This window comes from Empidonax traillii, unplaced genomic scaffold (assembly GCF_003031625.1).
Source record: "Empidonax traillii isolate 1590-97213 ecotype Southwest subspecies unplaced genomic scaffold, ASM303162v1 scaffold23:size2178997, whole genome shotgun sequence".
NCBI classification, from domain to species: Eukaryota; Metazoa; Chordata; class Aves; order Passeriformes; family Tyrannidae; genus Empidonax; species Empidonax traillii.
Genome location: NW_020955216.1, coordinates 633,534 through 645,737, shown reverse-complemented (window position 1 = coordinate 645,737; position 12,204 = coordinate 633,534). Strand labels below are relative to the sequence as shown.

Sequence of the window (12,204 nt, the reverse complement as noted above, 5' to 3'; positions counted from 1 at the left end):
ATGGGAACAGACACGAGAGACCCAACTACTTTCACTAAGAGTCTTGTAGCAGTGCCAGAAGGATGAAGAATGATCTTGTAATTTCTGATAAACTGAAATTCAAACAGTTATAATGGACCTGAACTTACAACGGGACAGAGTATTCCTCTGCTCCTTTTTTCCTCTTTTAAAGTCTCTTACATCTCGCACTGACTTGACCATTCCTCAGTGCAGCTTAAAGATAGGTCTAGACTTAGCTCCAGAGTCTATTGTGGTACAGGAACCAGAAGCAGAGAGTCAAAATGCCACTTGAACATGCCTTGGCAATGTAAACAACAGCACACAGTGCAGCACTGCATGACTGCACTGATTACCAAAGGCATGGAAGGCGAGGTCTGATTGTGCTGTTTCTAATGCAGGAGTGTGGTGAGAATTTTCTAGAGGACACAGATATGGGAGACTGACCTTATAAACTTAAGATACTTAGTTGGCAAATATAATAAAGGTTAGTGCTTCTTCACCTTATATTGAGCTTCTACTTCATGATATGTACCCTGTAGAAGAGGCCATCAGGAAGCCAACAGCAGCACACACACTGAGGCAGACAGATTAAAAGGGGTTTCTTTTATTCATGAACCTGCTATTTGCTACAGGCTTGTATTTCATGAATTCTGTACTACTATTTAAAGCTCCCATAGTTTTTACCTGTGTGAACATGAACTGGAAATAAAGAAAAAGCAGCAAGCTTCTGTTTCTGTTTTTAAAAGAATGGATTTTTCATTTTCTTCACTTCTTTGCATGAAATATTTTAGATCACATAGCCTGCAGACAGCTGTATAAATTTTGAAGAGTGAAGACTCTAACCATACATTGCAAGTTCTTACTATTCTGTTGTTGAAGTAGGCTTATGAAATAATATAAAAGAAGCTCCTGAACTGCTATAATAAACCATGCAATGTTTGCAGGAGTCAAGATTTTGTTGGCATTTCTTAAAATTTTCTAAAATAAATCTGAGCTGAAAATAAAGACAATTTGTGTACTGAAGTATATACAGAGAGGTTCACATATGTGCGGCTTCTATTTCTCTTTAAAAATGAGAATAATGTAGTTAGTTTTATAGTAAATGGGTGCTCAACCCAATATTGAGAAATCAGTGTGTTGCTTAAAAAACAAGTGCTTTAGGCTGCAAATGTGACATATGCTTGTACTTTCTGGCAAGATGCATTTCTCAGATTTCGTGGGATACAGTAGTGCTCTGAGCTCCCTGGGATATGTCTTTCCTCTCCCTTTCTGCATGCTCTAGGGATCTTCACACACACAGAAAACAGACTACATTTGCTGTGTGGCTCTGAGAGCAGTGTCTGTCCTCAGTGGTGACAATGGGGGATCTGTGCACGCAGGGCAAGCTGAACATCAAACTGGGGAGCAGTCAGGCACAACTGAGAAACAGAGGGAAAAATCCCACCAATTTTTTAAATAAAGCCTTAATCGTTTGGAGTATTACACATTCTTAGTGCAGTGGTAGCCAGAATCCCAGGGATAAAGATGACAGAGTTTGCTTTAAGCAGGATTCCTTGTATGTCTCTGCTGTACTCCCTGGATTAGGCAGCACCTTGTATACATATAGATGGTAATTGGCAACACACAGGTCATGCATGTTGGAAAACCCTGGCAGGATGCCTGCTTCTTTCTGCCAGATCCAGCCTGGAGTAACAAATGCCTGATCTTAATGATATACACTATGTTTTGCCTTATGGGAATGAATCCCTTTCTGTGTACTGTTCTCAAACCTAGCTCCTAATTTGCCCCGTGTGCTAAAATTAGTGTTACTTTCAGTAACAGCTCATCACAGCATTCCAGCTTTTATATCCACTTCTTAATTCATGTGTGTCTAAACATTAATGTTAGCTATTAATGCGCTGGGGACATTTGTGATATCATATCCTATCTTATTATCTGGCCTAGATTGTATGTACAACATAAATTACTCATGTTTCGGTTGCTTTTAAGGGCTCTGATCCAGGATGAGTTGCTGCAGAAATTCAAAGTGATTGACTGCTGGGTGGTCTAGTAAAGAATTGTGCAATTTGGACAGACAGGAAAGTGTCCAGGTACTTTGAATCCTACGTAATTCTGTGTGGATGGTCATTTTTAGCTCAGAAACATGAACTGTAAATTCCAAGGAATGAGATTTTTCTCTCTCTTCCTAGCACTTGGTGATGTTTGTTCATTGACAAAAGGCATAGTGGATTGCATCTGTTGCTGCCTTCTTTTTAAGGCAAATAATTCTACTGCTGAGGATGAAAACACAGCAGTTTTTGAATCCCACATTTTCATAGTTCATAGTCTGGATATATTCCCTAATCTATTGTGGTCTCAACAGGACATCTGCAGATTGGTAAAATGAGTATCAAAGAGCAGTTAAGGTGGCTGTCTGCAACTTATCCTATTAACAGCTCCAGTGATTTCCTCATATTGGAATATACTGCAGGATTGCCACAGAATAAAGCAGCAGAGATGAAGGGATGCACCAGGCAGGACATATTTTAGCTGGGTTTAAGTCTTACCCAGAGCATGCGAGAGGAGCTGCCAACCCATTTTTAATCCTCCTCACAAAAGCTCGATAGCAGGAGTGGGCTTCACCAGCTATTAACAGTGACTCCAGCGCCTTCTAAGATCCAAATCTTGTTAGCCATTAGCTGCCAGCAGGATAGCTGAATGCACTCAGGTCTATTCTCAGTTATAACAGGTTCATCTCACTCCAGCTGTTTCCAGTAGGGATTCCTTGCTTTAAGATTGCCAGAGAAACAAATTGGGACTCTGTATCTCTGCAGAGAAACCAGGTTAACTGATTCAGGAAGTAACTGCAGCTCTCCCACATCCCTTTGATAAAAATCATCTCCAGAACAATTCATGCTTGGATGGATCTATGACAGAGTCCCCTCTAGGTTAGCTCAAAACATTTAACATTTCGGATCCTGTCCTCCATTAGAAATGTAAAAGCAGCTGTGGGCTGCTTCATTTTACCAGTTGCTCCACATCCTTTTAGTTATAATCCATCCCTGGGTCTGTCTGCCAGCAAAACTTCTGCCAGAAGAATGATAGCTTTCATTTTTAAAATAGAAGCTTTCCTTTTTATATGGAAGATCCTTTTTTTTATCTCCAAGATGTGTGCAGCAAGAGACTGATGAGAAGGCTGCATGTGCAAACCATGTTGATGAGGGGTTTAAAAAACCTTATTAAAATATATACACTGACTTGAAGTTCAGATGATTTCCCTGTAGCTGACAGAACTGATCCTGCTGTACGTGACTATTCTGAACACACCTTTCCAAGAGATAACTTGTTCCTAGAGCACTCGGATAGTGATACTTTGGACTTAAAAACTCATCAGACTTCATCATCTTCTTTATTATCAATAAAGTGTATTTTTCAGAGGAAATCTTCTCAGGAATGTCTATTATGAAATGAATATTAAAAGTTCTGCTGCCTGCTGTCACGTCTGGCAACAATTTATGTACACAGTATAATTAATATTTTTTTTCTACCTCCTCACTCTTAGTCCCTTCAAAAGAGGCTTCTCTGTGTTCACCAATTTTATTGTATGCTAAAGAAGGAGGTTTTGGAGGTTTGTTAACATATTGGCCGTCCTTTTCTGCTGCATAGTGGGGTCAGCTTTGTAATAACAGAAAATGGAGTGCAGCACAAAGATAAGCTAAAAGAAATGCAGATTCTTTTTCATTTAAAGTTACCTGCTGGGCTTTTGTTGAAAAATTTACACTCCCCAACCCCCATCTCTTGCAATACTTGAGGTGGCAGTTGCCAGTCATGTACTGAGAGGCAGCAAGCTATTTAAAGGTAGCAAGCTGTTTAAGTTGTCCTAGACTCTAAGTGCTTCATTAATTAAACTAACAAATTGGAATATACAAGGCACACAGGCAGCAGGTTTCTTTGCAGCACTAGAGCCCCAACTTGAATCCAAGACACCATAATTAAAATTTTGTTTCAGTCCAGATGGGTTATACATCAAGTGATGGATTTGTTTTGTATGTAAACTCTGTGTACAAGAGTGTGTGCAATTATCAGCTCTCTTCATTCCTGCAATGAATTACACTGTGACTTTCTGACAGGTTCAAAAGTGATGAATAGCTTATGAAGTTTCACTTTGGGGGTAATTTTTCTGTCTAATCTTTCCTTGTGAATTAAACCTTAGGGAAGACACTGAAGATCTTAACTTTTTCATTACCTAGGGATACATAATTCAGCAGCTCCTTCAGCTTCAATCCTGTGTTATTCTGTACTCCAGCCACAGCCATATACCTGATTTATACACTGAAACTTTCTATTAATATCACTGTAATTATAACCAACTTGTTCTGTACAATTTTAGCAGTCATGGTCAACTATCTCTTAGGAAATCTAGGGATTTAATGTTTTTGAAGTCATGCTGCTGAGGGGTGCATTTTGGATATTAAGTTTGTATGTGTATTAAGAGCAAGACATAATACACACCACCAAATACTCTCCTTAGAACATAGCAGCTTTCTGAATCCTGTTCCACAGTTAAGTTACTTCGGCTTAACTCCTTAGCAGTGCCAGCAGTTTGGTGCTTCACTTTTCTTCCAGTGCAGCAGCAAACTCTGCAAGTAGATACTGTTTATTATGTAAAAAATGAAATTCTGACTAGCACTTGATACTGCCTTCATTAGGTCACTTTACCCTCTTCAGTCAGTAATTTGCTTTTGGTTTCAATGAACAAATTGTGAAATTATTAATAGATTTTTAATTTTTTTCCCTGCTTGTTTTAGCTTTTTGGGTCGATATTACACCTTTTGATTTTGGAAAGAGGTGGCCATAATTTCTAGCTGTTGTGTGGAAGTAAGCATTACTTCCTAACACTACTTGTTTGTGAGAAATTAGCTGTTAAAATCATGCCAAAATGCAAATGAGGAGGCTGAGCAGAATGGCAGGAAGCTAATCATAGTAGTCCACATTCTTGCAACCTGACAAGAGTTGGAAATAATTCTGTAGCCCACTGGAAGGTTGTGAATGCTGACTTTCCAGAAGTAGCAGTAATTTGGTCTAGCCCTGGCTGCTTGTTGAATTATTGGGTAAGAAACTACAAAATTCTCTTTTTAGAGAGAATATTTTCTCTTTTTTTACCTTTTAAATTAATCCAACTGTACTAGCTGAAGTAGTCCAAAATTAATGTACAGAAAGGATTTAACTTACGGTTTTTAGGGTTTTTTAACCAGATAATAGCATAGGCAAATGAAAGAGGGAACATATTGGAAGAATGGGAACAAGTTCTTAGCAAACACATTTTAGAGGAATTCCAGATTTGAGGAAATCCAAGATGGGTTATTTGCTTCCAAAGCGTAACAGGAACGTGGCTTTATCAAGAAAGCAGTTGCTTTTCTCTCTTAAGAAGTAGAGGGTTATAGTGCTTTATTGTTGTAGAGCAGGTGCATTTTCCAGGGCTTGGGGACCAATTCCAGGGTGTTTAAAATCTCAATGAGAACTGAAGACAGGAGGAAAAGGCTTTGTCTTTCAACAACCCAAATGCAGCAAAGCTCCTTGGCCTCCAGGAGGTTACAGACACCACTAAGAAAGCAGGTGGGCATTGGTTGGGCTCCACTCAGCAAAAACTGCAGCCACTGCAGCCTCAGAGCTGCTGTGCTCCACCAGCACTGCCACTCAGCACTGGCACTTCTGGATGGGAGCAAATAATCCATGTAAGATGATGGGATTCAGGATGAGACTTTGAAAAGTTTTGCTGAATAGTACGGACAGAGGAAGAATTACATGGAGATGTTCATTTAAATCAGCTCTTATTATTGATAGCTGAGGAAGATCATAGAGTAGTTTTGAACAAGCTTAATATAAGAAATTTGAATTGCCACAAAGTGAGTATGACGGGCTCTTTTCTGCCCTGAGGTTATACAGTCACAAAATATAACCTCTGTGGATGACACAGATGTAGATGTGTATTCCATACTAAGAACAGATGACTAAACTGTTTCTAAGTATTACTGAAATGTGACTTATAATGATATATTGAGCTCATGGTACTTTGTACGTGGTTTAGCAGAACTCCCCCAGTTCTGCAGACAAAGACTTGTATGGAGAAAGAAAATTAAAAATTATTGCCACTGTAGGTAGAGCTTCCATGCAAAATTTAAGATGCAACTTGTAAAATAAGGAAGGTTACTTTGAATTCTATTCCCTTTTGGGATTAAATCTGTATGTTTGTCTACGGGAATACATTTTTTTGTGTCTGATGAAATGTAATAATTGGAATATGTGACAACTCCTGGTGAAGCAGAGATAAAAGGCAGTGCATGATGCTAAGTAATGATAGGTTGTTTCTGTAGTCATGGCAAGGGATGCATTTAGAATACTAACAGCTTATTGACTAATGGCTTTGTGCAATTTATAGGTTCTGAAAAATACAAAAAACTTCCTGAGCAGAATGGGGACTTTTTACCTGGACACTAGTGTCATGATAAAAAACAATATTTATAGGTCTGTTCAGGAGAAAACCTGTACAGTCAAATTTGCAGCAATCACAAGTTTCTGAAACGTGATTAAATCTGCATATCTAGAAAGTATTTAAGTAGTAGATATGTAATATAGTGGTTTAGAGTATTTAAATTTGTTACTTAAAAGAGGCAGTAGAAAAATATCTAAATGCCTTGTCTTCCCCATGTAAGCCCTATGCTCCTGTGTTGTCTAAACTCAGTGGATGGTTAACACCTATATAGAGAGCCAGACATTTATTGACAGCAAGTAACTTCTGTCTCTCAGTTATTATGCTAATAAACGAAAAATATTTACTTAAACCTAAAGACATACATCCTTCAGTTAAGGAACACGGGATTTTACGGGCCACGAAAACATTCTGGATTTGAAACAGACTTCTTTACAACTTTCATACTGTGGGAAGACGTCAGTGCATAATCAAAACAGTTCTCCACCCTGCAGTAATGCCTTGATGGTTTCAGTAATGCAAACGGTCGCGCCAAAATTTCCTAACAGAATAATTTAATAATAATAAACCTGATAAAAAAATAGACTTGCATCACTATCAAGTCTGCAATTGCTCAAGTAGGTACAGAATAGTAGAAATAATCCCTTGAGGCACAAGGTTAACTGCCACATCCAGCCTTATTTTCTAACAGAAAACCCTAGCCCATTGTCGAGCTGTATAAATAACAGCACAGACAAAGAAATGCTCGGATGACGAGCCTTCCTCAGTTGTTTACCTCTCAACCGAAAGAAGTTAGAAACAAGATTTAAAAGCCTCAAGAAGAAAAGCTCAGGTCAATACCGGTCAGCCAGCTTGTGACTCGGGTGGCGGCTGATTTTGTGAAAGCCCTGCTGAAAACAGATCTCGTTCCATAAAACAAGTGTGATGGGCTGATCACTGCTGGGCAGCTCGTTAGGAGAGTTCCGAAAGCAGGAGTATTTTGACAGTGAACAGACCGGAACGCAGGATGCTGTTGATGGGTCTTGGGAATATACACGGCGCTGGGGCAGGGTCGTTGCCTCTTTGACCCACGTTCCTGCAGGCTGGGATTCCCCCCCCGCGAGGTACCGAGGTGTCCCCAGCGGGGCCGGAACAGCCCGGGATGGGAGCGGGGCCCCGGCCCGGCCCCGCGATGGGCTCCGGCAGCGCCCGCCCCAGCGCCGAACCCCGAGCGGCCGCAGCGCTGGGGCAGAGCGGGACTGGGACCGGGACCCCCCCGCACCAACACGGGGCCCGGACCCGCGGCCGCCCCGCAGGGACGCGGTGCGGGGGGCGATGCGGGGCTCGGGCAGCTGCTCCAGAGAAGCAGCCCCGGCAGGAGCAGCAGCGGAGCGGCCGCCCCTGCGCAGCCCCCGCGCCCCTCGCTCCAAAGTTTCCGCCGGCGCTGGGCGGGGGCAGCGCGGGGCAGCCGAGGGGGCGGGCGGCTCCGGGGGTACCGCGGCTCCCGCTCCGAGCAGCTGCTCCCGCGGAGGGCGCCGCGCCGCCGCGGCTCCTACCTTCGAGCACGGAGCAGAGTTTGTGCAGGGCCATTGTCTCCCGGCGGCGATCGGCGGCGATCAGCGGCGCTCCATGGCCGCGGCGGGGCCCCCCGCGAGGGCGCTGTGCCCGCGGCTCCGGCTCGGCCCCCGCCCGCCCGCGGCCATGCCCGGCGCCCCCGCGGGGCGCGCTCCGCCCGCGCCGCCCGAGCGCGGAGCCGCTTCCGCGCTCAGTCCCATCGAGAGCGGGGCGCGGGGGTCTCCGTCGGGGCGGGCCCGCCCTAAGGGGCTCCCCGCCAGGCGCTGCGAGCGCAGCCCGGCAGCTCCCAGCCCGACTGGAGCGGCTGCCGGCAAATGAAGCTCATTTAAGATGTGAGGGGTGTTTGCCTGGATGAGCCGCTTGTACGCATGTGCCCGCCCCCCGCGGAGCCCCGCAAGCAGCCGCAGCCGGCGGGGCCGCGGGGCTCCTCCCGCTCGGCCGGGCAGCGGGGAGGGGGCGGCGGCGGACGGGGCGCTGGGGCAGGACCCTTGCTCGCCCCGTCCCCACAGGGAGCCGGGGCTGGCACCGCCGCGGTCCCCCGCCCCGGTCCCCCACCGAGCCTCACGTCCCAGGCCCCTCCTGCCCTCCGTCCGCCGGGATTTTCCCGTTTTTGCCGTGCTGGCCGCCCGCAGAGCGGGCAGGGCGGAGGGGGCGAGCCGTGCGGCCCCTCTCCAGGACACGGTGGCTCGGACGAGCCTGAATCCTGGCTGCCGGCCTTTGTTTGGGATCTGAGTGGGTTCCCGGTGGGGTAAAAAGGACCCGGTTCTTCCCCTCGTTTCCCGTCCCTCTCCCTCGCCCCCTCGCTCGTGGCAGGGAGCCCGCACGGCCCCGGCAGTGCGGCGTGCCCGGTGCCTGCCTGGCCGCAGTGTGCTGTGCGCTGCCTGTGGCTCGGGCTCCGAGAAGAGCCCATCACACGCTATTGTGCGGCTGTTGTTTGACAGGAGTGACAGCTAAAATGGAGCTATTACTTTACAAGAAGTTAATAAAAAGGCGCACTTAGCCTGCTGCCTGCCCTGGCTCCCGTCCCTCTAGTTATCCATCACATCGGGTTAGCTTGTGAGGGGATATGTTACTTAAGAAGAGGGCCCGGGGTGGAGGCAGGTGGCGATGTCGGGGAAAGGGATGTCTGGAACCCCCGGGCGCCAGGCTGGGAGGGAGAAGTCTCGGCCTGCGGATCCCCCCCGAGCTGGCGATAGAGGAATGTGAGGGCGAGAGCCGGGAGCATGGCCGCGAAAGGCTGCAGTACCCATAGGCTACATGTAAAATTACAGCAACTCATGTTAGTCCCTTAGAGATGTTTTCAAATCTCCCATAGGCAGCACGGGTTGAAGTATCGCTGGGTATTTCCTACAGGATGTCTCCTCCCTAGAATTGCCGATTAGGCGAAGCTGAGAGCTTTCGCTCAGCCTCCAGAAGTACTGAGAGGAGAGGATGTGCCCGGAGCGTGTTAAAGGTTTGAGCATGGGGCAGGAGCGCGGCAGGAGCTCCCGGCTCGTCCCCAGCAGGAGCTGCCGTGCGGGTGTCCCGGGCCCGGGAGCTGCTCCGGCCCCGCTTCCAGCACGGAGGAGGTCCCGTTCTCCACTAAAGTCAGGTCCTCCGTTCTCCCCATCGCGGTCCTGCAGAGTGATGCAGATCTGAACCTGCAGGTGCCCCGCGCGCGCAAGCACCGTGTGGAAGCGATTTGGAAACCACTCGATAGACCCAACAGATTCTGCAAACTGTAAATCATGTGCATAATTGCAGCTAGCGATCCCGTCTGCTTAAGGAGTAGGGCAGCTCACTACAGTGTCGAACATGACGGTGCGAGGCGAAGCTCTGGTTTCCTTGTGGTTTGGTGCTATGTGTTTGAATGTTAAATGCTTTCTACAACGCTCAAAGGTCAGCATATCCTGTTAGAAAAGGTCATTCTCTTGCCTCACCTTATCTGTTAAATACTTCAGGCTCTTCAAGTCAGTGTGATTGTCAGTTAGGGCGAGTTAATCGAGGAGGGAGCGAGGAGCAGCCGGAGGAACCCGGTGCGGGAGGAACAACTCCTGCCTGCGAGCGCCCCTGCCTAGCACCGCACCGGAGCCCCGGTGAGACCTTAGAGTAAAGGTCCTGAGCTTTTCTGGTTATTAAAGATCCATTTCAGTGTTCTAAGAAGCTTCATGAAGTATTAAGCTTGATGGTCTGGCAAAATCCCAAGTTACATAATTATATTATTCTACTCACTTGAATTGTCCTTTCAGTTTCAAATAGAGATGGTACAGTCCTCCTCAGAGCAGAGTTTTTCCATGAAATGTTAAATAGCCGCTGCATTCCAGCAGCGGATGAAGCGGTTTCTCTGTGTTCACCTCTTAACCATGTATTTATAGTGGTGTGATGAAATGTCCTGTAGTGAAAACTCCTATACAAGAAGTCCTCATCAGGTGTATCTACTTTGCATTATTTTCTTTACTAACAAAAATGTTTGCTGTAGTGACTCAAGAAAATATCAGACTACTGTATCTGTGCATCGTCCACAATTTTTTATCCTCTCTGCAAGTACATAATTAAAAGCTGACTGCTGTTTTGCAGATTGTTAGGAAACAGGGGGTTACTTGCTTTTTAAAATTTTTTTTGGAATGCACAGTATAGCTGATGGCAAAATTTGACTTGGATATTTTTATTACTAGTGATGGTATGAGAAATGAGAGAACTGGCCTGATTCTCAGATTTCAGGCTGAATTTGCATTGAAGACTATTTGTGGTCAATTGTCTCACACCAGAGGAACGGAGAAAACCCTTGCAATACCTTGTGCTTAGTACAAGTTTTGGTAGTAATTGCAAAGACCCAATCTGCTACAGTCAATTTAACTGAAGAGCTGAACTTCTAGTTTGTCCATTAGAAGGCTGAACAGAGCTATTACACACCTGGGGAAGTGAGTAGCTTTTCCATCCTGCTCTTTTCCCAGGGCTGTGTCAAGCTGTCAGTGTGGGAGATGCAGGTAGTAGCATCAATTTGTAGATTTGGGGCATATTCTGCCATCATTTACTGCTGCTTTCAAAGACGTTTCTCCTGCGGACACCCCTATTGCTTTGTCTTCCTGGACTTCTTGCTATAGGTGCTGCTTTAAAGTACTTCACAGTGAACTTGTGACAGGTCTGAAGCAGCTCTGAGTTCCTGTTTTCTGAGTGCAAGTTTCCAGAGAGGAAAATGCTGTGCCACGGGGTCAAGCTGGCAGTAAGCTTGAGTTAATCTAACTTGAGTTTGGGAATTAAGAAAGGTTGAAGACAGCTTTTGGACAGCCAGCTGTGGATGGTTCTGATGCTCTATCGAGTCATTGTGGTTATCTTTGAATGAGGGAAGGCACTGGGACTGCTCATTTCCATGTAGGTAAACACCTGCAGGAGCAGCTCACAAGCAGTCAGGTACAACAGGTGCTCTGCTGCAATTAAAGGCTGACATTTCTATTGTTAGAACTGGGTTTGCCTCCTCCCAACAGTTCTTCCTTAAAACTTCCTCTGGTTTGCTGTTCTATGAGAAGTTTAAATTTTAATATTACCTAATGTATTTTTTGCTCTTGAGTAGCAGCAGATCATACATCACAAATAGCTTTAGACCAGCAGCTGTTGTTTTTGGAAGAGGTTGCAAAAATATAGATGTCAACAGTGAATGATTATGAAAGGAAGTTAGGAGTTATGTTTGAAGTGTCTGGTACTTGGTTTTGTCAGTAGGATTTAGGTACATTTGATAAATCCTGTTTGCATACGATTTCTACTTAGAAAATTACAGAAGGTGCAAGTGGCTCTTAGTGTGGTGACATGTAATGATACATAAATATGTACAATTGGCTTTGTTGTTTATCACTGAGTTACAAACACTGCAAACTTTGGAGTAGTCATGAAGAATACTGATAGGCATCAGAAAGCTTACTGGGCACTTCTCTGCTAGGCAATATAATCAGATCGACTGTTGGAATATACCTACAGACTTGGTTGGCTTGAATTGGAAGATTCATTAATTTCAAAATAAGGTTATAATGGTTATGGATTGTGTCATAGATGAGACCACATTTTTCACTGAAGTCAGGAATTAATTACAAAAATGATGCTGTGTGGCTGATTATTTTCGAAGTGACAGTGAGTTTGATATTATAGTGCCTCAACAAATAGATCCTGTCACCAAAATGGAAAAAAACTCCAGAATGGATAACAGAGGG

The 12,204-nt window shown here is 45.1% G+C and overlaps 1 protein-coding gene across 2 annotated transcripts in view; it reads right to left on the bottom strand.

The window, feature by feature from the left end:
• The window catches only part of NETO2 (neuropilin and tolloid like 2), a 29,696-nt gene extending 21,571 nt beyond the window's left edge, over positions 1–8,125 (bottom strand). Inside the window, exon 1 of one of the 2 annotated variants that reach the window (XM_027902898.1) lies at positions 8,005–8,125. In XM_027902898.1, the coding sequence (XP_027758699.1) occupies positions 8,005–8,038 (34 nt within the window). In that variant the 5' untranslated portion in view covers positions 8,039–8,125. The remainder of the gene's footprint in view (positions 1–8,004) is intronic. The other variant, XM_027902906.1, reaches the window with a different exon arrangement.
• Positions 8,126–12,204: the final 4,079 nt, after the last annotated feature.